Source organism: Elaeis guineensis, chromosome 3 (genome assembly GCF_000442705.2).
Source record: "Elaeis guineensis isolate ETL-2024a chromosome 3, EG11, whole genome shotgun sequence".
Classification (NCBI taxonomy): domain Eukaryota; kingdom Viridiplantae; phylum Streptophyta; class Magnoliopsida; order Arecales; family Arecaceae; genus Elaeis; species Elaeis guineensis.
This window is the reverse complement of record NC_025995.2, coordinates 111936357-111963077: the sequence shown is the minus strand read 5'-3', so window position 1 is coordinate 111963077 and position 26721 is coordinate 111936357. Positions and strand designations below refer to the sequence as shown.

The following is a 26721-nucleotide window of genomic DNA, read 5'->3' as shown; positions in this document are numbered from 1 at the left end:
CACCAGAGCCATCAAAAATCGGCAACATGATTTAAGTTCGATTTGGATTGAAGAAGCCTCATTAAATTGATTCTACTTCAGTTATTTATTTTCAGTCAATAAATTTTAATGCATTTGGCTTTGGGTCCATAGGACCATACTTGGATTTGTCCACGTCACCTTTGGAGCCACCACTCTCCACATGCCAAGAGAAGAATATGCATGCCAGCATATGCCGTGCTCATGCCAAGTTGTGTCAAGCATCAAGCACCCACATGAAATTCCATTTCTTCCTTAGAATTCCTTAAGAGTTCTTGGCTACTTACTTATTTTGTTGAAGGCTGATTTCTTTCCTATGGTAGATTATAATGCTTTACTTTTTTGTGGAGGGTTGATTTCTTCCTTGTAAAAATAAGAGATTCCTAAACAAATAGGACCCTTAGAGTCCTATATAAATCCTTGTATCTTTCATGAAAAAAATAATGAATGATTTTACAAACTCCACAAATACTTGTGTCAATCGCTCCGAGAGGGAGAGGGTGTGAGACCCAAAATCGCCCCACAAGGGGAGGGTGTGAGGCCCACTTTCTATCCTATTCCTTCTACTTAAGATTCAGTGTTCTTGCGACTCTGATCGACTCCACCATCTACCCACGCAAGCCTATTCCGTCAAGAGAAGATCTGTCTCCTCCAGAATTTTCATCTGTCGTGCTGAGAGAAGGAGTGATTTCTTATTCTACAGATCATATGCTGTCAAGGACCTTCGTTCCTTAACAGTTGATCTTTGATTTTTTTTTTTTTAATCCGATGTTGGTAAAGACCTAGTTCTTTATCGATGGATCTGTTTGGTTAAAAGATTAAGAGCCCTAATCAGAGTAGTTTCTTAACTACCACGATCCGGATTCTTATCATCTTCTTGGATTTTTCTCACGGGTTTAATGTTTTATTTTCTCTCGTTCCATTCTTATTTCTTTTTTTTGTATCTACTCGTGAGCATGTTTAATTTCTGCTATCTGTTTATGAAATTTTCTATTACTAATTGTTTACTGATCTCTCGAATGGCATTCGTCTGTATCATTTAGATTGATCTCGCTTTAGTCTCGTATCAATCAATCACGCCTCCTGAGCAGAGTATAGGCAACTATACTGTCTGTCCTGGGAATAATGAGCCCCTGGCCGGACGTGATTTGTTGTTGATGAACAGAAGAGAGCTTGATTATTAGGATTGATTTTCTTTTTAGGATTGTCCCGCATCAATTTGGTATCAGAGCAGGTTGATTAGGGCTTTAGTTTAAATTCAGCAATTTAAATTTTCGCAAGTTAAATTTTCGCACTCTAAATTTCATACTTTACTTTCAAGCATTTTAATTTTTATTGCACCTTATTTCTGCATCTTAGAGTTGCATGACCACTAGATCAGGTACCTGGTACCAACGTCCTACTTTCCCACCCAATACCAATATGGATCCCAATATAGCAGCCATCATTAATGCTCTGACTGAAAAGTTTGATGACATGAAAAATTTTATGAAAGCCATGGATGAGAGAATAGTGGTATTAGAAGAAGCTAGGCAGAAACAATCTGAACCTGAGTCTCCCCGACTACCTATAGGACAAAGAGGTAGGAATCTAGAACTTGATCGACCTATAGGGGCATGCCCGCACCATAACCAGTTCGATCAAGATGAGCATATTCTTAGGAATGTAAAAGTCGAAGCCCCAAGTTTTGATGGTTGTCTAGATCCGAGAGAGTACCTAGATTGGAAATCAGGTATGGACCACTATTTTGGATGGTACGAAATGTCTGAAGCAAGGAGAGTTAGGTTTGCTGGGATGAAATTGGTGAGGCAAGCCCGACTTTATTGGGAAAGTGTTGAGCGTCTTCTCAATCAGAGAAGACAAGATCCGATAAAAACCTGGGATGAGATGAAAGAAAAACTCAGAGAGAAGTACCTCCCCACCTCTTACCAACAAAGACTTTTAGATCAAAGGCAGAGGCTTACTCAAGGGAATAGATCAGTCACCGAGTATATCACGAGATTTGATGAATACCTCATGAGATGTGGAGTAGCCGAAGATAGAGTTGTTACCTTATCTAGATTTAGAGCTGGATTACGAGAGGATATTCAGCGTGTGCTCTTTCTGCGAGAGGTAACCACGTTGGAACAAGCTTATCAACTTGCCTTAGATTTTGAAAGATTTTCTAGATATTCGACTCCCCATCGTCCTGAACCCAACCGAGTAATCCCTTCTGGATCGAGACCTAATATTAATCAAACTCCTAGTAACGGACCTCCACTTACAAATACTATTGGGAGAAAAGAAGATAAAGGAAAAGGAGCTATAGGAGAGTTATCAAAAGGAAGTAGTTCTCGATCTCATTGCTTCAAGTGCCATGGTTACGGTCACTTTGCTGCACAATGCCCCAACCGATCATTATTCGTAGAAGAATTAGAAGGAGAAACTCTAAACAATATTGAGGAGGAAGTTTATGAAGCTGATCCAGATTTAGCCGAGCAATTTGAGAGTACTGAGGACATCATAGGTTATGCCACACCTGAGTCAGACCTTAGGCTTGGAGTCGTTAGGTATGTCCTAGCCCAAACTAAGGAAAGTGAAGACTGGCGTAGGACCTCTATTTTCCATACCTTCATAAAATTTGACGATAAAATTTGTAAGGTGATCATTGATAGCGGTAGCTGTATCAACGCCATTTCCACCGACATGGTTAAGCGATTAGGATTAACTCCTGTAGATCATCCTAGTCCATACCGTGTGTCTTGGATTGATTCCTCCTCTATTCCCATCAAATTTAGATGCCGTGTGCCCATCCAGCTTCATTCCTATCAGGATCATGTGTGGTGCGATGTCTTACCCATGAAAGTCGGAAGTATCATATTAGGTCGGCCTTGGCTATTCGACAATGATGTTACGATTTATGGCCGTACCAACTCCTGTAGCTTTACTCATCAGGGTAAGAAGATCACGATTAATCCTTCCCCACCTAAGGCTACTAATAGAAAGATAGGCGATGGACCAAAAGAAAATCTTAAGAAGAAAAGCCTCAATCTGATAGGTGCTAAAGAATTAGAGACGACCATGAGTGAAGGATCACCAGTTTGGATGCTTGTTCGTGAGGATTCTAAGGTGGATTATCCTAAGAAAGTAGCTAGCCTTCTTACTGAACTTCATGGTGTCTTTCCTGAGGATCTTCCAGATTACTTACCGCCTATGAGAAACATTCAACATGCCATTGATTTAGTTCCTGAATCTACCCTACCCAACTTGCCCCACTATAGATTGAACCCTAATGAGCATGCCGAGCTACAAAGACAAGTTGGAGAGCTGATAAAAAAAAGATTTGTGAGGGAGAGTTTGAGTTCTTTTGAAGTAGTTCATGGATATCAACCTAGAAAATCAATAGACCTCATCCCACTACCCATGCATACTAGGATTTCCGAATCTGCAAAGTCATTTGCACAGCATGTCAAGAGTCTGCATAAAGAGATCAGTAAAAAAATTAGTATGAGTAATAAAGTTTATAAACAGAATGCAGATTCTCATCGACGTGTTCAAGAGTTTGCAGAGGGAGACTATGTGATGGTTCGATTGAGGCCTGAACGGTTTTCCCTCGGAACCGTGAAGAAGTTACATGCCCGAAGAGCAGGTCCATTTAAGATCATAAAGAAAATCGGATCAAATACGTATGTTGTGGACCTACCTTCTGATTTTGGAATTACTCTACTTTTAACATTACAGCTCTTGTCGCCTATAAAAAAAAACCAACTCGGATACCTAGTGAGCCATTTGAGCCTGAACCAACCTTTGAGAGCGAACCTATCCCTGAGTGTCCACCAGCCAAAATGTCAGCAAAACACGATCAGATTGAGAAAATTTTGGATGAGCAGATCCTTTCCACCCGGAGTCGAGGCTATCAGCGGTATCTGGTTAGATGGCGAGGTCGATCGGAGTCTGAAGATACCTGGATCACTCGAGAAGAGCTGCAATGCATTGATCCCGATCTACTTGAGCGTCACCAGAACGGAATCGACCCACACTCGACAGGGTCGAGTTTTTCCCACCCCGGGAGAATTGGTGCGGACACCAGAGCCATCAAAAATTGGCAACATGATTTAAGTTCGATTTGGATTGAAGAAGCCTCATTAAATTGATTCTACTTCAGTTATTTATTTTCAGTCAATAAATTTTAATGCATTTGGCTTTGGGTCCATAGGACCATACTTGGATTTGTCCACGTTACCTTTGGAGCCACCACTCTCCACATGCCAAGAGAAGAATATGCATGCCAGCATATGCCGTGCTCATGCCAAGTTGTGTCAAGCATCAAGCACCCACATGAAATTCCATTTCTTCCTTAGAATTCCTTAAGAGTTCTTGGCTACTTACTTATTTTGTTGAAGGCTGATTTCTTTCCTATGGTAGATTATAATACTTTACTTTTTTGTGGAGGGTTGATTTCTTCCTTGTAAAAATAAGAGATTCCTAAACAAATAGGACCCTTAGAGTCCTATATAAATCCTTGTATCTTTCATGAAAAAAATAATAAATGATTTTACAAACTCCACAAATACTTGTGTCAATCGCTCCGAGAGGGAGAGGGTGTGAGACCCAAAATCGCCCCACAAGGGGAGGGTGTGAGGCCCACTTTCTATCCTATTCCTTCTACTTAAGATTCAGTGTTCTTGCGACTCTGATCGACTCCACCATCTACCCACGCAAGCCTATTCCGTCAAGAGAAGATCTGTCTCCTCCAGAATTTTCATCTGTCGTGCTGAGAGAAGGAGTGATTTCTTATTCTACAGATCATATGCTGTCAAGGACCTTCGTTCCTTAACAGTTGATCTTTGATTTTTTTTTTTTAATCCGATGTTGGTAAAGACCTAGTTCTTTATCGATGGATCTGTTTGGTTAAAAGATTAAGAGCCCTAATCAGAGTAGTTTCTTAACTACCACGATCCGGATTCTTATCATCTTCTTGGATTTTTCTCACGGGTTTAATGTTTTATTTTCTCTCGTTCCATTCTTATTTCTTTTTTTTGCATCTACTCGTGAGCATGTTTAATTTCTGCTATCTGTTTATGAAATTTTCTATTACTAATTGTTTACTGATCTCTCGAATGGCATTCGTCTGTATCATTTAGATTGATCTCGCTTTAGTCTCGTATCAATCAATCACGCCTCCTGAGCAGAGTATAGGCAACTATACTGTCTGTCCTGGGAATAATGAGCCCCTGGCCGGACGTGATTTGTTGTTGATGAACAGAAGAGAGCTTGATTATTAGGATTGATTTTCTTTTTAGGATTGTCCCGCATCACTACTGCTTATGTTTATTTTTTTAGGATACTAGTGACTAGGTCATATTTTTTGCCTAAAATTTTCTTTGAGTATGTATGCCTTTTAAAAAATTATTCTATATGAAGTAAAGATACACCATAGTTTTATCATATCTTAGATTGCTTAATAAATTTCATTGGTCCTCTCATACCATATAAGAAAATAAATTTTTCTTCAAATATCATGGTAAAGCTTTATAGCATAACCATTTTACATTTAACAATTTCCTTGTATCTAGAAATATTATATCTATATCATCCGATTCTTATTCACATAGATTAGTAAAATTTTTAAAAAATATTATAATTACCGAATACACGTTAATGCTATATAATTAATACAATAACATAAAGGTTTTTCATAATATTTAATTTTTAATACTATGGATGATATATGGAAAAGCAATGCAAAAGAAGCTATCCATCGTGAATATTTTATTAGTGTAATACGGTAATTATTGATTTCAAAAATTATTAAAAAATGATATAAATCATATCTTGCCTTTCAAGATAGCCTGCAGTCAGGACAATGAACAAAAGGCTCCATGTGATTGCTACCTTCTAAGTCGTGTGAAAATTCAAAAAAAAAAAAAATAGTGTGGACTCAGCCAAGGAGGAAGACCACAATTCTAGTATTCTAATCTTATGTAGAAGCTGTTGCCTGGTTGGCTTATACTCCCTTCACGAAAATTATAATCACAATCAGTATACCCACCTGACCTCAGACTCCGCAAACGTTCCACCACTCTTTCAAGCCTGCAAATCCGGCAACCATTAGAAGAACCAGAACTCGGCGTCCATTCGCATTATCGTATTATATGTACACCGTACACCGCATATTCCCGATATGCCCTTATCCAGTGGAAAATTGAGGTTGCCGGCTGGTGGCATTCCTGTAATAGCACTCTTGTCCTCTTAGTTCTTTTTTTAATTCCTCGTTACCGAGTGTCTACGTATCTCGAGATTGGCGCCATGCTCAGCATCCCAACGGTCCCATTGGAACTGCGTCTCTCCTCCCTCGTGGCCTTTTCCATGGCAAGTAAAGGGGTTGGCGTTTCTCCCTTCCGCTCTCTTCCATCGATCCTCCTCTTTCTCACCTTCTTCTCTTTTTCTTCCTCCTCTCCATCCAACGAAATCCCATATGCCGAACACTGCAACTCTATCGTCCCCGAGTCCATCCCCACCCACCTTCTCGTCCACTCCAACTCCTTCCAGCTCTCGCACGGTTACTTCTCCGGCGGTGGCCACCTCTTCGAGTCAGATTCCAGCTCCGGCCGCTCTACACCAAAGTCCTTGCACTTCCAAACTGCACACCTCCGCCAGACCCAAAGCACGGGCATCATCCAGGTCCGTGGGATCCTAATCCTCCGCGGTGGAAATGCTCGTACGGATTCAACAGACGGCTCTCTTGTCCGTTATAACACCAATGTGAGGAAAGAAGCCATCTTTGACCTCTCTGGCTTTTGGTCCAAATCTTCTGGCAAGCTTTGCATGGTGGGACGCGGCTTTCTCGAGCACTTTGCAGGAGGTAGCTCTCTTCATCTTTCTGCTGTTCTTAAACTTAATTATCCTGAGAAATCCAACATCACTGCTAGCGTGGTTAGTGGTACCGTCGAGAGCTTGGATGCAACCAATAGCCCAAACCACTTCAGTTCCATTCAGGTTGTAGCCTATGCCCAGAAGAAATATGAGTACACGATGATCTCCCAAGCGAACAAATCGTGCTCTCGTCATACGTTTGATGAAGAATCGGCAGAATTTGATTCTCATTCCTACTGTCCTATCCTCCGGAGATTACAAGGTCAGTTCTTTAGATTGGACTATGGCAGTGACTGCTCTAATCCGAATTGTGGCCTTTTTTTCGGTGCGAGTCGTGAAATTTTCATGTCTTTGAATCAAATCCAGTGCACCGAGGAGGGAAGGTTGCATTTTTATATAGGCTTCTCCAATGTCAGTAAGCATCCAGACAATGGATTGTTGGTGCCTGAGAAGTCCTTGGTTGCTGAGGGGTTCTGGGATCCAAGTGGGAACCGGCTCTGCGTCATGGCTTGTCGCATACTTTACATTCAAGCGGATTCTCTGGCAACTGCCTCGGTTGCTGATTGCACAATTGGGTTTAGCTTATGGTTTCCTGTAGTGTTGTCGATCAAGAGTACCAGCAGCGCCGTTGGTCATATATGGAGTGAAAAGAACGTGAGGGACACTGGCTATCTTAGCAAAGTTTCATTCTCTAGTTTCGGTGACAAATTTGGGTTGGTTCCTGGTTTAAAATATAAGTACACAAGATTGGATACCGTGAAGAACTTGTGTGTGGTGGATGATGTTGCAGAGTTGGGGAAGAGGGGATATCCTGATGGAAGATCCTTCAGCAACATGAAATTTGATTTCTATACAACAAACTCCGACGGCAAGGGTGAATGGGGACAGGCAACACCAATATCAGTTGGTGAGATGCGTCATCAGAATACTGATTCACGGGGATATGTAACTCTAAAGTCAGTCGATGATGCATACTATCGAGATATCAATTCCTACATGGCAACAAGACCATTACAGACATTGGTAGAGACGGAGCAGACCCACCGGAATGTAAGCTACAAGATAAGCTATACCTTCCAGGGTTCAACTCTGGATGAGTATGTGCCAACTGAGATCTCAGCAGAAGGTATATACAATGCAAAAACTGGCAAGCTCTGTATGGTAGGATGTCAGTGTCCAAGCTATGCATTCGCTAAAAAACAAGGAAAAGGTGTGAATAACTCTATGGACTGTAAAATTCTCATCGATATCCAGCTTCCCCCTCTGAATCCAGAGCTTGGAGAGCGTTTTAACGGCAAAATTGAGAGTACAAGGGAGAAATCGGACCCGCTTTTCTTTAATCCTGCAGAGGTTTTCTCATATGGTTTTGTGACAAATGCCCACAGCGTCTGGAGGATGGATGTAGAAATCATTATGGTTGTCATCTCCCTCACACTTTCATGTATTTTCATCAGAATGCAGTTTTACCATCTCAAGAAGCATTGTCCTTCTATATCCATCACGATGCTTGTTGTTCTTACTCTTGGCCACATGATCCCTTTGATGTTGAACTTTGGAGCATTGTTCTATAAGAATCATAACCCACAGAACTTTCTGTATTGGAGTGGTGGATTGCTTGAGGCAAATGAGGTTATTGTGAGGGTCTTGACGATGGTCGCTTTCCTGTTGCACTTCCGTTTACTTCAAGCGGCATGGTCTTCTAGATCAGCGGAGGGCAAGAAGGGCCTGTGGGTTGCCGAGAAGAGAGCTCTCATGTTGTGCTTGCCTTTATATCTTGCCAGTGGACTAATTGCCTGGTTTGTTCACACGAGGTTGTATGAAATTAAAGAGCACAGTTCTGACTATTCGGTTGAGCACCACCGTTCTCTGTGGGAGTATCTGACATCAAATTGTGGCTTGATACTTGATTGCTTCCTGCTGCCTCAAATCATTTTTAATATCCTTTGGAACTCCAACAACAAGGCTCTGACCCCTTTCTTCTATGTTGGAACCACCATTCTTCATGCGGTGCCTCACTTGTATGATGCTTATAGAGCTCACCATTATGTTCCCCATCTAAACTGGTCATACATCTATGCTCGCCATGATGGAGATTTGTACTCCACCGCTTGGAATATCATCATTCCTTGCCAGGGAGTGCTCTTTGCATTTCTTATATACTTGCAGCAGCGGTTTGGTGGTGATCGCATCCTTCCTAAAATATTTAGAAAGCCTGGTGAGTACGAGACAGTCGTTAGTCCTTAGCTCTTTCAGATAAACTGTGTGAAATTCGTACCATGCACAATAAAGCTATGTTTAATTGATGTAATATCTGATCCCATGATTGGAAATCTAGCCATATGGCAGGCCATGAATATTTCATTTTCTTCTTTGTTGTTGTACTTTGTGCAGTTCTATGTTGCAATGGAAGTAGTATAATCCCTTCTTGTACTATTTTTCAAGTGTCAAGCACTGTTTTATCACAATGTTCATCTACTTGTAAGTTGGAAAAATTGTTCATGAATTAGTAATGCATGGGTCTTAATTTGTGTTCATCCAGTATCGGTTTATATATGTATACATTTGATATGTTTGTGATCCAGAATGATGACTAGAAGTCTCTTACCTCATACCTGCTGCTTTTTTGAGAAAAAGTTAGGCTCGAAGAGCCTAACGAAATTTCTTCGAGGTAATGAAAGAAACAAAAACAGCAACGCCCCACAGAGAGAAGAAAAAAGTCATACTTAGGTCTTCTACAAGCAAACTAGGAAAGAAAGGAAGTTGGAAGCTGTGATAACCCAGCCAGCCCAAACGGAAAAAAAAAAAAAAAAAAAAAAACAGGATCCTCTCGCCGGCTCCCAATCGGAGTCGGAGACGAGTTTCCTCCGACTCTATTTAAGGAGGAGAATCCTCCTCTCTTCTCTCATCGAGAAATTCCGGGGCAAAACGACGGCAATCACCAGAAATTTCTCACGGAGACCCGTCACTATACCGTCCAAATTCTCACCGGAAAAGCTTCACCGACGACGAAGGTAAGCCTCCTCCCCTTCCTCTCTTCTCCCCCTTCCTTTCTGTGCCGATGTGCACGCTCGCCAGCGACCGGAGTCGCCGGATTTTGTTGCGGAAGAACCTTCCTTTTTGCCATTTTTCCATCGCCGGTGGTCACCGCCGACCACCGGTTTTGGCCTCCTCTTGCCGCCGGGTCGCCTCTCCTCCTGCCGACGGCCGTCCCACGCTGGTTGCGCCGTCGGTCGGAACATCATCGAGAGGACCTCAAGGTCCCCTGTTTCAGCCCAAAAGAAACCCACGGGAAAGAAGAAAAGAAGAAGAAGAAGAAAGAAGAAGAAGAAGGAAAAGAAAAGAAAAAGAAAAGAAAAAGAAGGAAAAGAAAAGAAAAAGAAGAAAAAGAAAAGAAAAAAAAAAGAAAGAAGAAAAATAAAATAATAATAATTTAATAATAATAAATAGGATTTTCTCCTTTCTCTTGTGTGAAGAAAAAAAGAGAGAAAGAAAAGAAGAAAAGAAAAGAAAAATTATTAAATTAAGTAATAAATAATGATATAAATAATAAAATATGAGAAAGAGAGTTTCTCTCTCTTCCCTCTCTCTTCAGCTTGAACTAGTATTTTCTCTCTCTAGAATTGGACTTTCTCTCTCTATTTTCTCTCTAGGATCCTCCCTCTGGATTATTTCTCTCTCCTAAGATTTCTAAAATTTTGAGAAGAATGATGATGAATTTAAATGATCCTCGTGATGGATTTTTGATCTGTGATCGTCGGATGGTACACCGACATCCACTTTGATCAGATCAGGTATTTTTAGATTTTATTTCTCATGATTTTATTGAATTGTCCACATGATAATTTTAGCATGATTTGATCCGATTGATCGAATTTGTTGAATCATATTGTCTGAAGAATTCAAGATGAGTTTTCTCTCTCTAAAATTTTCTCTCTCTAAAATATTCTCTCTCTTGATTGATTCTCTCTCTAAAAAGGTTAGTGAATGAAGAAATTTTTTTTAATAGTCCTAATCTGATTATAATGAAGAATCCTGATCCATGATTGTCTGACAGCGTACTGGCACCCACCTTGATCAGACCATGAATCTTTAGATTTGATCATCCATGATCCCGATCTAGTCATGACTTGATTTGATCATGTTGATTTCACCACTCGAGATATTGGATCAATCGAATGATGGATTGTGTCACCTGATCAATTCGAATTGTACCTCATGAATTCTCTCTCCTCTAATTTTCTCTCTCCATTTGATTTTATGAAATCGATGAAGAAACCTCGGTCCTATCACTTCGAATCCGATTTGATCTGATAGTCAAACTTTGGATCGTTTAGGTCCTAATTAGATTTTGATTAGATGAAATTAGATGATCGGACCCAATCTAAATCGTTGAAATATGGTATTCGTATTCTTTCTAATTATTGAAATTGATTCTGTATAGGATTGTGGATGTTTGATCATGGGATATCGCAATATGATCTACGAACAGAATTTTTGGAAGAAAAATTTATAGAATTATGTGGATTTATTGGAATGTGTTCGAGGTAAGTAATGTTTCACTTTTTCTAGATTTATCGGTAAATTATAATATATTTTTTCTGACATGATTTGTGAAACGATGCATGAATTGGATGAATGGTATTTTGTTATGAAAACATCTTATTTGAAATGTTATGATGAAGCATGATTGAACATATTGATTTCATGATGCATTATGTTGATTGATTTCGATACTACATGATTATATGTTTTATTATCGAAATTAGAATATGAAATATGATTTATGAAGAATTATGATATAAGAAATATTATGAATTGACAACCTGACTATGTAAAGGACCCCGCCAATGGGGGCATATACGTTGGCAATTGATTGTCTTGAGGGTTTATATCGCCAACGAAACCAGCGACATGTCGTCAGAGAGACCAGCGACAAACCGCCAGCGAGACCAGCGATTCCAAAAGACATGGCTGCCAGATGATTCGCAGCCTACCGCAAGCAGATACGCGGTATTATGACCCTACCACAGGAAAAATATGGTCATAGCTCATGGTTGACGAAAAGAATTGAAGAACAAAAGAAATTGAAATCTTGAAAGAAATTTGAATTTTCGAAAAAGAAATAAATTTGGCATGAATTATGTTGCATAATTGAAATTGATTTCGAATTGATAAACTTTATATGCTTATTTTCTATAAATGATTATTTACTTAAATGCCTGATGAAATCTGTTGAAAAGTGATCATTGCTTACTGAGCTGTCTAGCTCATTACCTCCTATTTACTGTTTTTACAGATGTTGAAGAATTAAGATGATACAAGATATGAATGGAAGAGTGATCAGAAGCAGAATCTTCATACTTTTATTTTAGGTTGAAAGGCTTATTGAATTTGATGCAAGGATTGTGAATCATTGTTGAATTTATTAAGATATTAAAGAAGAAATTTAGATCGTTATATTTTAGATTTAAATTATTGACTAATTATTCCACTGTTGTTTTAGGATAGTATGATAAGATGCCTTGCATGCTTATGGGAAGAGTTTTCTATAAGTATGCGGCGGTTGCCATGATCCTCGATTCACAATCTCGGATCGGGGGCATGACAGAAGCATAATCGATTGTTCTCTCTTCCTTGCTTTTATTCACCCTCATTACTGAAAGATTGTAGCAGCTGTTTGTGAGAATAGGTATAGTCCATGTCAGATATGAGCACAATCGTTTAGTTTGAGGTGTAGGATCCAGAGAAAGAGCAGGAAGAATTTCGTGAAGCAGGTTGAGTCTTAAGTTGCTGTTGCAAATTATAAGCCACAACCTGTTGAGCTTCGCTCATCTACAGCAAAAGGAAAATGCATGTACGTCGTCCTTTGCGAAGCATAGGGATATTGGTCTATCAGTATAGAAATGGCATGGCCTAAAAGTGACCCTAGCTAGTTTCAGATATGATACATGGATACAAATCTTGCTTATTTGCTCCGTTGTTTTCTTTTGGGTTTGAGATAGGTCTGAACTTTGCATGCAATGATCAACAATAGGTATTTCAGTCCTGTTGTCAGTCAGAATACTGTCTTAGTTTACGCATGCCAAAGTCCAATTTTAGGGAATATATGCCGATTATTCTGAACTGTTCACGTTGGATTGACTTTTGCAACACTTAGTGACCCATCCAAATTGAATGTTCATATTAAATTGGGAGCAACCTTGATCAATATGTCCAAATATGGTGTATGATTTTAATAAAGACTATATCCAAGTTTACGCTATCCATTTGCATCTAGCTACAGGAAAATACAATTTGTCTGCTGTGCGGATTCTAGTTGTTTATTCAATTTGTCTTGATTGAGAACCAAGTTTGGAGGAAGCCTGGCTGAAATCAGGTGAGAATGGTGATCAAATTATCATCACTATCACTGTCATCATCATCTTCTTCTTGTTTTTGTTTTTTTCTTTTTTTTTTGATTGGATAATCATCATCATTGTTATTATTTTGGAGAAAAGAGTTAGTGGAGCTCAACTCACCTCCATTGAGTAAATGAAAGCAAGAAAAATGCCGATTGACTTCTAAAACTAGTGAGATGTGTGCAGAAGATCTGCAACCAGATGTGAGAAGACAACCCTAGAAGGTTTAAGCCGTAATACCATGAAATCATTGTTTCTCATGGATTTCCTCTTCTCTAATGTTTTAGTAGGCAAGTGAACATATCCTGAATTGTTTACTCCAAGAGTGGAAGAAGAAGCATACTTCCCATCATCTAAATCAAATGCACAGGTTCCGGACCAACACCAAAAACACAGTAAATGCTAGCCTACCCTTTTCTTCAGCTGAAGAGCTGTGGGAAATCTGACGATCAGGTGCTTCTTTACTGAAGAGCTGGGGAAAATCCGGAGACACCATGTCTGAAAGTAGCCCTTCTTAACGCAGGCCAGTGCTCCTGTCTTCTTAGACTAGCTAGTTGACTTGTTTCTTGATGTATTGCCTTTCTTCTTCATCAAAATTTACTAATATGGCCTGTGCATTCATGGTGTCGAGGCTAGGGCCGATTTTTCCACCATACATTGAAGCCTAGCAATCTAAGAAAACTTCAAATAGCCCTTGGACTCACTGAATTATAACTCGGCAGTAGTTTGGACACCTACCATAAACCAAGCTCCATTTCATCCCGTTATAATCTATAGTAATCAAATACTATAATGTCGATGTCCATGTGGCCATTTTTATAATAATAATTACAAAAAATGGTCTTCCTAGTCCTCCCACTCTATCCCCACCTTATAAAATCCAAAAGAAAAGCACGAGTCCTAAGGGTCCAACTCCTGGCTCCTCTTCTTCCACCCCCTCAACACTTCCGTTAGAGATAGCATTATGGTTTCTACCTTCTCTCCTCCATGGATCTACCCTCCTCCTCCTCCTCACCTTCGTCTCCCCTTCTTCCTCCTCTCCTCCCTCCAAAATCCCCTGTGCCGACCATAGCAAGACTGACTTTGATTCCACTTTGCTTTTAGCCTATGGCCAAAAAGAAATTCTCCACAATGATATCCCAAGGAATGGAATCCTGCTCCCATCATAAATTTGAGCAAAAAAAATGCTAGCATTCCTAGTGCCTCCTGTTCTAATTTCCAGTACATTTCCAATAGGCTCTTTATATTGGACTAGTGGAGCAATCGCTATAGTGAGAACCATGGACATTGGTTGGGAGTCTAGGATTCTGCCTTAGCTTTATGTTTTTGAATCCGATGCAGAACGGATTACATTTTGACATTGGTGTCTCAGATGTCGATAGCTGTTTATACAACAGAGTCTTCTTGCCCGAGAAGTCCATAGTTGGTGGGGGGTCTTGGGATCAAAATGGTTTTAACTAATCTGTTAAATTCCAAAAATTTCAGCTGATAAAGAAAGAGTCAACAATGCATATCAGACTTAACATATATACTTCAAAGTTAAAATTGTTTAAGAATCTGGATGTCAGATAACCGAGATTGAACTTATAATCTTCAGCAAACTAAGATCTAATACCAAGAGAAAATTTCAAAAAATTTTCTAATTTCATTCGTGATATGCTTTATGGTATGATACGTCACATGAGCTAAGCCCCATTTAATCCCATTATAATCTCAAGTAATCAAACACTTAATGGCCGACGTCCACGTGGTTTTGTTGTTATGGAACAACAAAAGATGGGCTTCCTTGTCCTTCAAACTAGGCTAGAAAGGGGAGAAGAGAAAAGGAAAGGTCCCTGACTCTAACGTAGGAGAAATTATATCCTACACAACGTACACTGCATGGCTGCGCATGCTATCAATCATAACTGCTCATTTTTGTAAAAGTGCACGAAAATGAGCACTCAACGAATGGAGCCTATAGGAATGCATGGCTGTGATTGGCAGCATATATAGGTATATGGTGCATGCCGTGTAGAATATAATTTCTCCTAATCTGGACTCTCTCTTGTCCATTTAAGAATCACCATCAGGCATCAGGTGCTTGCTAGAAATGTATCATCTTTTGCCACTTGTGTCAAAGAAGGAAGACCTCCAATACAATCCTGCTACGGCCTGTTGGACTTAACGTTTGGGCCTTCCTGCAACGAGGGCGCTGGGCCTGGCAGGCCATTCAGTTTGCGGTTCCTTCTCTGGAACTTTCTTTGGTGGAACAATCGAGCTGCTGAACCTCCGAGTATTTAAAGCTCACACTTAAACCCCACCTAAACCCTGGAGAAACCCTAGCAGCCCCACTCTGCTTCCGCACAGGGGAACAGAAAAGATGTTGCGAGCGGTGGCGCGTTCATCCGCGGCGCTGAGGCGGCTGGTGCTGGCCTCGTCGCGGCCGTCGATACTCAGCCGGGCCGTCTCGGCGGGGCCGGTCCTCTCCCGCCCGCCGGATCTCTCCATCCGTCGCTTCCCGGTCTTCCGCCCCTTTCCACTGGCTTTGGATCTCTCCTGCGGCTACGCTGGCGGCCGCGGAAATCGCATCCCGCATGAGGAGGACTCGGACTTGGACGATTCCGACGACGAGGAGATTAGAAAGGGCGACAACTTCGACTCGTACAAGGAGGAGACCTGGGACGACACCGACGGCGCCGAAGACGCGGACTTCGACGACGAGGATTTCTCCGGCGAATCGGCGGAGGAGTCCGATTAATTGGAGAGGAGTTTGTCTCATGATCTCGCATTTGGTCGAAGGGTCTCGCTTTTCCTTTGATCCCGTTTCTTTTGTCGGTTGGCATTTAGTAGCGTCCTTGACAGGGAGAGAAAAAAAAAAAAACGAGAGGTGATGCAATAGAATAAACGGAGTGAGAGTAACCATTGTGGGTTTGTGGGAAAAGGGGCCTTTAAGGTTTAATGTTGTGTCAATGGTTGGTTAGCTTGGATTGCTCTCATGTTGTTATCTGATATTTATTTGCTAATATTTTGATAGAACTATGGGTCATGATGGTTTCTCTTGGGAATGAAATGAAATAATGCTCTTTTGGTAGTCTAATAAAGCCATTTGTCGGTACATCTCATTGCCTCATCAGCGATATCTATCATGATTGTGACTGGAAACGTAGGTACTAGAAACTATGGTACTAAAAACTATCGATTTTCCTAACTATTTATTAAGAGTTTTAGTATATTCTATCGAAAATGTTATTAACGCGTCCTTTATGAAGAAGTTCCTTTATATTCTGTTCTGTATGCAGCAGTGGTGTCTGTTGGTGCGTTTAAAACATTTCAGATCATCATGTAGTTAAATCTACTCTCTTAGTTTTTTTGTTTGTTTTAGGCTATCTACAAATAGTTCACTTATAGGGGCAGCCGGCCATCTGGCATTCAAACAAATTGGATTGGAATATCAGCTCTTATTACGAGTTCAACGTCCGAACATTGAAATCCTGGGAAGGAGAGAACGAATCAAAATATAGCTTCTACATCAAAATTGGGTACAAAGAATCAGTCAGATTGACCTAGTGGATAAGTCAGGAATACAGAAATAAAAATAATAATTGGAGCAGAGAATACGGTTGTATTATAAGATTGCAATTATATGGATCGAGCAAATTCAAATTGATGTAACATAAAATCTGTTAGTCCGGGAGCACCATGGAGAGCAACAAAAAATGGTGTACGGTACATTCTTGTGTGCTTGCATGCAAGGATTCATCCTATTTTGTGAAGGTCTTAGTTTCGTGTCATGTTTGTTAAGCAGTCTGCGGATTGATTGGATTCTGGACATATATGAAATCCAGAAGGTTTTGGATATTTTGTGAAGGTTTCAGTTTCATGTCATGCTGTTCAATAAGATTGCTGACTGATTGGACTGTTGACATATATGAATGCTGCAAGGGTTTGGAGAATCAGTGGGAAACAATATGAGCAATAATAGAACCTCTTTTTCCTGCACCAAGAGAATAACGCATCTTGTGTGCCAGTTTCCATCCACAAACTCTTCCGGCAAGCTCCGGCCTGACAATCGGAAAGCAATCAGAAGAGCACACGAGCCGAACATAGTCTCTGCATAACCTTCAATTTCATGTCTTGTAAACCTCCCTTACCAGCAAAATAGGGGAACCATCAAACTTCACTTCTAACCAGTCTCTGATCCTTCCCACCCAAAAGTTTATCCATTGATAATGTTGATTGCATTTTGACATGAAGCCCCACAGAGTATTTTGATTTATTTATTCTTTTATAAAAAGTATTGATACAGTACCAATCATCTAAAAGTATTGATGCAACAGAATTATTGGGGCCAAATACTTGGGGAAACACCCCCAAAGCGTGCAGTAAACTATGTCATAACTCAGAATGTTTCTCTTTGCAATCTTACTGTTATTTCAAAGCAAATGGGTCGGCAGTAGAACTCAACACATTTAATTCTTAACATTAGTCTCAAAATGATAATAACAATAGAAAAAGTGAAAAAATCATACGTGAGTAGGTTGTGACTATGCTTATTCAACATTCTTTTGATAATGTTAATCTATGCATGTTTCTGCCGTAGCGGTGTGAACCTTTGAGATGCACTACTTGATGACTGCATCATCATCGTAGAATGTTATTTGTTTAAGCAATGGCACAGCGACTAACAAATTATGACTCTAAGATGTCCCTCAAACTGTATGCCATGTTACATGTCCGTATGGAGAACAAGAAAGCAAATGAAGAAGAAGCATGAAATTATCGGTCACGAAAAATTTTTGCCACTTTAGTGGCAGCGATGATCCCTGCTTTCCCCTCAACAATCACCTTTCCCTCATCATCAGAATATAATCCAAATCATTTTTTTTACGAAGGCAATCGTTAGCTATGCGAGTAGAGTTAGACACACACTTGAGCCTTTTGGGCCCATTCGTGTTTCCACAAACACGTTGCATAGGATTAAAAGACGAAATATACAATCGGAGAGAGTAAAAGCGACACGAGGGCATGAGAGACGACGATCGGTATTTCCACAAACACCTTACGTGCAACTGCGAAAGGGTAAAAATGGGCTCAGCCGGCGGCCATTTACGATCGGAGAAGAGTAAAAGCGAGTGACATGAGAGACGCTCCGAGGGTATTCCGTGTTTACGAGTCCTGCTCGTCCTCGCGCTCGTCCTTGTCCTTCCCATCAGATCCAAAGTCCAGAACGAACCCTTCCCACTCTTCAGACTCCACGTCCTCCTCCTCTTCCACCGGCGCCAAATCCAAATCCATTTCCTCCTCCTCCTTCTCCTCGAACTCGGATTCCTCGTCCTCCTCCGGCTTGTATTGCACGGGCGGGCTACGGCGGGCCATCCGGGCGTAACCGCGCGAGAAGGCGGCGACAGGGAGGAGGACGAGTCTATGAGATGGACGGTGATGGACGGAGTGGTCCGCGCGAGGAGCGCGGATCGGAGCGGTCGAGATGGCGCGGATGGGTATCGACGGCGTTGGGATGGATGCCACGGCCCGCCTCCTCAGAGCCGTCCACGCCGCCACCGTCTTCCGCAACATCGCCGCCGCCGAAATGGATGGGGATTCGCCAGCAACGACTAGCGATTAGCAAGCCTTTGTTGGAGATTTGGGAGTTGGGACTAATCTATGGCACAAGAAGTGGGCGAACGTTTGACAATTTGCCTAACTGGGTAATGCCACAGTTCTCGCACCCCTCTTGTTTGGATTCAAATGTTACATTGTGGTGCAATCTGCCTATTTGAACCTAGCTGGATCAAAATTAAGCACGATTAAGAATTAAGTGCAACCAACGCTTTGGTTTTATTATTTGAATCTTTGATAATAACTATGAAGATGGACCTTTAGTCGTGTACTTATTTTTTTATTAAAAATATTTTTTTATGTGGGAAGAAAAATGTGCATCTCAAATAAATTTCGAGCAATATTACGGTAGATCAGAAATCTCACTCAAAAAAATTACTGAACTATTCTTTAGTTTTCTCCTTGCTTTGTTGCATGGAATAAGTTTTGAACCAAATAACTTCCACTGATGTTTCTAAAATATTAAATCATTGTTAAGAACTCCATTGGTCTTAATATGCTCCACCAAGTATTGAATGTTATTATTCTCCCGATGATACATTTTTCCGATTGATGTCATTCTATGGCAATTTTGATTAAAGGCCTTCCTTTCCAAGCCATCAAAACATGACTGACTCTAGCTTGGTCTTATGAACAAGAAACTCCTATATTAAAATTGGGTCTGCATGATTTGGTACATGAGAAAGGGCGGTCAAGCCATCCAATGTATTAGAGGAAGAAATACTATACGAAAGGAAAAATAAATAATAATAATAAAGCACTCAAACCAAACAACTGTCAAGGCAAAAAAGTTTGAATCACACTCCAAATCTTAGCATCTCCTACTATTTGTTTTTGAGAGAAAATACATGACCGTTCCTTGACAAATCCTGATAACATTTTTGTACGGGGTCTTGATTTGTTACAAATATTATTATAATAGACTTAGCCAATAACTCATATATGATTAGGGTGTACTATAGCGATACTCATTTTAGGACTGATCATTATAGCGTTGACATTTATTAGATTTTATTAAATTTACATCCTTACCTTAGCTTGTAATTGAAAAAGCTTATTTAAATATGTCCCACTCACCACTAACAACATTCCCCCTCTCCTCCTTCTCATAATAATAAAACTATAATATTACAATACAATAATAATACGATGATAATTTTATAATATCTCTACAATATTATTATAATATTTTATTAATAACTGTAATTACATATAATAATTATATAGTAGTTAATAATTACTATAATATATATTTAATTATATAACATAAATACATAAGTTATCATCATAAATATTTATGCCTGTCATCATAATGATGTGTTTGATCATTATGATATCAAGTTATTTTATATTGACATAATTACTATAGCAATTACTGTTATACAAATCCAATAATAATTCAATAGCAATATTATTTTTCCATTGCATATCAAAATAATATAATTAATATCATATTGCAATTTTGAAAATGTGAATATTTCCTTGCTTCTCAACGGGATAGCCTAATGAGAGGATAATTGTATCTCTTTTTACATGTTGTATAATCAAATAATTATAATTATACTTGGAATTTGGAAATACAAACAATCAAATAATATATATATATATAGAGAGAGAGAGAGGGGGGAGGGAGGGGGTCAGATTAGAATAATATTGATCGAATTTGTATTCAGACTCAATCAAATCAAAACTCTACAATGGAGATCCTACCTACATCGATGTTTTAAAACATCGGATATAATATACTATCTCAAAACTGCTTGTACATAAAAAATTATATGATTTAGAGACACTCAATCTATTTATCAAGTAGTCAAAAAATAGATAATTTAAATATAATTAAATTAATTATATATATTATAAATATAATTTTAGCTATAGATAGTTAAATTATAATCTATAATTTAATTGTATGCAGTTGAATCACAGATAAATAAATATTTCTAGACCGAATTCCTGCCAATGTGGTCAAAGTAGTCTAAAAAGGCAAAAGTTTTTTTTTTTTTTTAGGTGAAAAATAGGGGCTCTGTAATCTGTACCGTTAGCGCCGTTGGAGACGCTGGAATGTTCAAAAGCTGATGCTGATAATGGGCGTGATCGCTTGGCTGACAGAGATGCATTCAGTTGGGTCGGGCCTTGTGGGATGAACTTGGGCCTCCGCTCAAAATTTGCAGCTGCCAGTACGACTTCCTGCCTCTATGGGTTATGTACAACAGAAGGGTATAATCGTAATTTAACCAACAACCCCCATCCACCAAAACGCCTCAGAAACCCTAGCCGCATCTATATAATTGTTTTAGGGTTTGCAAAGCACCTCCTTCCAGTGATAACTCGATATCCGAGCAGAGCCGCCGTCGACGCGTCGTCGTCATCGTCAGGTAAGGGAAAATGGTAAAGTTCTTGAAACCAGGGAAGGCGGTGATCGTCCTCCAGGGGCGGTTCGCCGGGCGGAAGGCGGTGATCGTGCGGTGCTTCGACGAGGGCACCCGCGACCGCCCCTATGGCCACTGCCTCGTTGCCGGCATCCTCAAGTACCCCAAGAAGGTCATCCGCAAGGATTCGGCCAAGAAGACGGCCAAGAAGTCCCGCGTCAAGGCCTTCTTGAAGATGGTGAACTACAGCCACATCATGCCCACCCGCTATACCCTGGATGTGGATCTCAAGGACGTCGTCACCCTTGACGTTCTCCAGTCCCGGGACAAGAAGGTGGCCGCCTGCAAGGAGACCAAGGCCCGCTTCGAGGAGCGCTTCAAGACCGGCAAGAACCGGTGGTTCTTCACTAAGCTCCGCTTCTAGATAAAGGTATACAGTTCATGAGATTGATTACCGCTGTCTAGGGTTTCTTTCTTATATTGTTATGGATCGCTTTGCTTAGTCGTCGTTGTTGTTATGGTTGGTGTCATTTGGTTTTGTTATTGGATCTAGTAGACCTTTTAATGTAGTTGGCACTTAACTGTTTTGATGGAGTTACTTGGTTATGTTTAGGATGAATGGATCCGGATGAGTTCAATAGATCAAAAGTGCTTTTATTAAATTGCGGATTTTGATCCGTTTATCTTTTTGTTAATCTGTTTGTGTGATGCTATGATGATCCTGATATCAAAAAAAAAAAAAATTGAATGATGCTGATTTACATGTGTTGATGATGGTACGGTATCTTAATATTTAGCCACATGGGGAGTTTAATCCTATTTTTAAAATTCTTCCCCTATATAATAGGTGTCAGCGATGTAATTTAGATAAATCCCTGATTTTTTTAAAAAGAAAAAAGAAAATCAGATCATGCTTTGTGAAAGCAGTGGTTTGAATAAGTTATCGAAGATATGTGGTGGCTGATTTTGTTGACATTAACTATCTATGCAAGGAATAGCTTTGGTAGATTTAATTGGAAGTTCATATGGGGGGCAGGAGGGGATCTCAGTGTTCTTAATCCGAGCAGGACTTGCTATGTTATTAAGTTGGTCTTCTACTATCTTCCCACAATAAGCTATGGATGAACAGAACTGATTTTGCACCGGAGTTGCAATAGTTTCAAGACAGCAGTTCCTATCCATAAATTGAGCTGAAGCTTGACAATCATTAAATGAGAAAACTTTTTGATAATGCTTATGACTTGATCCTCTCTTTGCCTTAGCCTCGCAGAGTCCTCGTTTGTTTGACTTGGTGATACTAAATGTCGATGCACCCTTTGGGTTTCATGATGACAATATCTTATATATGGCCGGTCCCTTTATCTAAAAGATTGGTATGCCTATTGGCCCCCAGCAATATGATTTTTTGGTTGGATTCCTGACTTTCGTTTCTGGAGGCTTGGTCCTAGCTTCTCATTCAGTCCCACCGATTATAGCGATGGCCCTGCCTGAAATATGATTTGTACTCAAATATATGAAGGTTAGGTTATTTCTGTTCAAACACAGTAGCAAATCGGTTTTCATAAGGAGACAAGTCATTTGATCACCCGGAGACCTGTAATTTCTTTCAGAATCTGTCTTTCAAAGTAGAATAAATATTCATATTTAGAGTTGAACTGTGCATGGGATTAAAAATCCCCATAGTAACTTTGCTGATATCCTTTCTGAATGAATTTGATTTGTATGAAGCATTGATCTGTGGCTGTACTTTTGTTATTGGCCAGTAACTTCAAGCAGGCGATCACCTTCCATGGGTAAAATTGTATATTAATCTACAAAGCTGTTGTTGACTTTTCCTAAACTAGAGCTGCTAGGCTGTCTTGACTTCTCAAATCGTGGAACTACATTTATTACTTAGGAATACTGCTTTTAGTACTTGAGCTACTGTGTAGCATGTAGCAGAAAGTCAACATTATGTTTGATGCTTCTTATGTGGATTCGGTTGCTATTGTTATGTGGCTTCTATAGCATAGAGGATATCTTGAATAAATGCTAGTTTGGAGATATGATGCTAGGAACTAGATTTTGTAGTCAATTGATGAGAATCATTGGGTTGTTCTGGTATCTGAGATTTTATAGAGTCGAGTAGATTGATAGTCCAATAGCATGAAAACATTAGTATTCCTTCAACCATTTTTAGATTAGTTTCCCTCAACAAGTTAAAGCGTAATATAATGCAATCAGCGTATCTTTCAGACGGCTGCTCTCTTGGTAGTCTTCAATGCATATGTTCTTCTCGACGAGTGGATAGATTGTTTAATGTTCCATCCTGTTGTTGATGTCCACAAAAGCTCTTTAACACCCCCCCCCCCCAACTCCCTCCTCTCTTGGCGCTCGCCTTTTGATTTCTGGCCATCTTTCTGTCCTGTGAAATTTCATAACTGTTTTGGTAAACATGGAACACTGGGACATATGAGCAGGCATGATTTATTTATCAATTGTATGAACTAGTATGCTTTTTATTGCAACATCCATCCATCTTCTTGATCCTTAATTTATTTATTCTTGAAACTTAACATCTTTAGAAGTCAGCTTGTTTAATTGTTTGGCTGCCTTGCAATCTTTCTTTTTTGCCTTGTCATTTGTATTTGCTAGCTGTCTGTTTGCTTGGATAAGATGCAATAGGCACTATCTTCTTTCTCCTTTCCAAATTGTGCATTCTCCATTATTTTTTATCCATTATGAATCGCTTGTGTTGATTATGTTTCTCTCTTATACCAAATCTATGGATGATCAATACTTCCCCGGTAATTCAATCATGCTTTCTTTGCTGAGTCTGCATTGAATCTTGCAGGTGTTTTTTCTCTTCTAATCAATTCTTTGCATCAATGCATTCTTTAGGTTATTTGAGTTATCTTTTTCGTAATTCATCATTGTAGGAGTGTTGGTTGAGACAGTTTATCTCAGGAAACATCTTGTTGCGTATCCAACCTTATTCACAAATCTAAAAATCCCTCTTCTTCCATTGCTGTGTCATTGCTCTGACAGAATTACCAACAAGAGTGTTTATATGACAGCGATAATCTCATCATCATGAAACTATCTGGTTAAATCTCATTAAATTGATGAGTGTACAGGGGCATCCAGCAAAGCTTTTGTTGAAAACAAAGAATTAGGTTTGTAAAGCTTTCTACACTCTGATGTTAAAAGTATGAAGATACTGCTTTTTTTTAACGCTGTTATCTGCCTCTCTTTCTTGGCATCAAGTGGCTAGTTGAGTCCATGATGCAGCTTGATTGTGGATGGGGAACAGAGAAGTGTGAATAACCTACCTAATAAGCAGAAATCCAATCATCATTGGGCAAGAAAAGTGAGGGAGGGTGATATCTCAACATGTCAAGGCATCAAGTAGCTAGTTGAGTAGATGACGTAGCTCAGTTATTGACAGAAGAATAAAGAAGTCTTAATCACCTATCTGGCAAGTGAAAATGCAGTCATCCGGTGGATGAGGAAAAGGGTGGAGAGAGGTATGGTCATTATCTAATTGTAGATAAAGTTTTCAGAAGAGGGAAGAGAGGTAGAGTCACAATGGGAATGTTGCAAATTATTGTACAAATTCGTTGTTTACTGTTAGTGAGAATTCACCTACATTTCGCAAATTGAAATGTGAGGTCAAAATGCAGAACAGATATACTACAACATCACCGTCTTAGCTGAAACTGTATCTTGTTGAGCTTTTATTCCACAGCTATTAGCCTTGGAAATATTGATCTTACCCACCATTCTTGTTTCGAGTATGTATGGCTGCACTCATTCTGTATCCATCATCATTTTAAGGTTACCGTGTCACTGTTTGAGTTCATGAATGCATCTGGAGCTCATTCACATCGTGTAGCATTGTGGTTTATATATGGAAACTCTTAATGTTTTCAGGTACGGCTGATGTTGTTCCCATTTTCCTTTATATTTCTAGCAGGATGAAAGCCTCAAAATTAGAGTAATTTTTGATACTGCTAGGGTTTATCTGGCTGTCTGAGTTTTTTATTTATTTCCTTTTAAATAATACAAATACTTGATTCCCTGTAAAACAGAATTTACGATAAAGGGGGATCTGTTCTTTTAAACACCTTTTTCAGGTTTTGTGACTATCACGGTATTGAGAATAGGTTTTGTGAAAAAACAAGCAAAAATTTGTTTTCATAAAACTCATTCCCTTAGATTTTGTGTTCCAACTGTAGTCTAACGAGATATTATTAGAGCTTTTAGATGAAACCAATTTGTGTAAGGATTTGTTTTCTCCTCGGTAGATAGACAACAAGGCTACATGAATTAGCATGTACCATAGTGAGAATCATCTTATTTCTGATCGCGTGTGAATGGTTTGTTTCTAATTGTTCTTTGCACCATTTGCGTATGATAGGATTTATTACTAGTCGCTCGTTTGTACAAACTTCAGGGGCAGTTATGGTGCAAGTGTTTCTGGATTGAACTGGCCGGGATATCAGAATGGCGTTGAACTTTTAATGCGAATGAGATCCTCTCTTTCAAAGACTTTTCATTACAGCTCCACAAGTAGATTATCTGTGTATTCACTCCCTTCAGTTGTCTTGTGACTCTGGGGAGGGTGCTCCCATAAGCCTTGGCTGGTCAATATCTTTTCAGCTACTTTTTCTGCTATTCTTAGAACCAACAAAATTTGTGACTGGATTGTTGAGGGATTGGACTGGCTTTGTCAAGGTCTGCATGGCATTTTGTCTTGTGTTCATCATGTTCACCTTTCCTTTGTCTGGTTGCCTGTCAATGCTAGATGAATCTGTAGACAAACTAGGGTTGGATAATCCCGCCGCACCTGGCCAGAGGTGCTGAAGAGGAATGCAATAAAGCTTCTGCACAGGTTTCTCTATTTCCCAATTTGATATGTGGGTTTGGTGGTGGTTGTTGTTAGATGAATATAGTTCAACTTTAAATGAACCCAACCGATGATTGGTATTAATGATGAATGAAGCAGCGAATCTTGAAGCTGAAGTGCTCGTTCACACGGACCCGAGTACTACCAGCCGTAGCCTGGCTTGGGGGACGTGATAATAAATAGGTGCAAGCATGTCCCAAACAAGCGAGTTGCGTCCGAATCTGGTTGCAATTGGTATTTTGACTGATCGGGGTGACTCAATCCGCAATAGTGAATTTGGATGCTGGAGGGTCTGTGCAAACCCAAATACAAATATAGACAGTGCAATTATCGGGGTGACTCAATCTCATGCTTCCCACACGTGCAACCAAACAATTGCAAGTAGCACTCCGGAGATTTTGGTTATTAATTCCGTGAAACGCTATGAAGTAAATGAAGCTGTTAATTTTCTGGAGTATTTTCCATCGTAATTGAATATAACTCCATTATTTTTTATGATTTCGATAGGAGACACTAATATTTATTGATAGAGGGTGAAAATAGATCGGATGATATCTATTCGGATCTATTTTTATATTCAAATATTTAAAAT

The 26721-nt window shown here is 39.7% G+C and overlaps 2 protein-coding genes across 6 annotated transcripts; both read left to right on the top strand.

Moving 5' to 3' along the window:
* Positions 1-6306: 6306 nt before the first annotated feature.
* Positions 6307-9261, top strand: LOC105041518 (uncharacterized). The gene has a single exon (XM_010918472.2). It carries the CDS (start codon positions 6307-6309, stop codon positions 9115-9117), a length of 2811 nt encoding a protein of 936 aa, XP_010916774.1. The 3' UTR covers positions 9118-9261.
* Positions 9262-21169: 11908 nt separating this feature from the next.
* Positions 21170-26123, top strand: LOC105040877 (60S ribosomal protein L27-3). Of its 5 annotated transcripts, XR_012139439.1 has the most exons (3): positions 21177-21671; positions 24160-24396; positions 24488-25105. XR_012139439.1 is itself a non-coding variant. In NM_001405757.1 (2 exons), exon 1 carries the CDS (start codon positions 21258-21260, stop codon positions 21663-21665), a length of 408 nt encoding a protein of 135 aa, NP_001392686.1. In that variant the 5' UTR covers positions 21170-21257; the 3' UTR covers positions 21666-21671; positions 25677-26029. The 5 variants fall into 5 exon arrangements, 4 of the variants coding, with proteins under 4 accessions (NP_001392686.1, NP_001392687.1, XP_029119141.1 ...); NM_001405757.1 differs by lacking the exons at positions 24160-24396; positions 24488-25105 and adding an exon at positions 25677-26029 and having other exon boundaries at positions 21170-21671; XM_029263308.2 differs by lacking the exons at positions 24160-24396; positions 24488-25105 and adding an exon at positions 25641-26123.
* Positions 26124-26721: the final 598 nt, after the last annotated feature.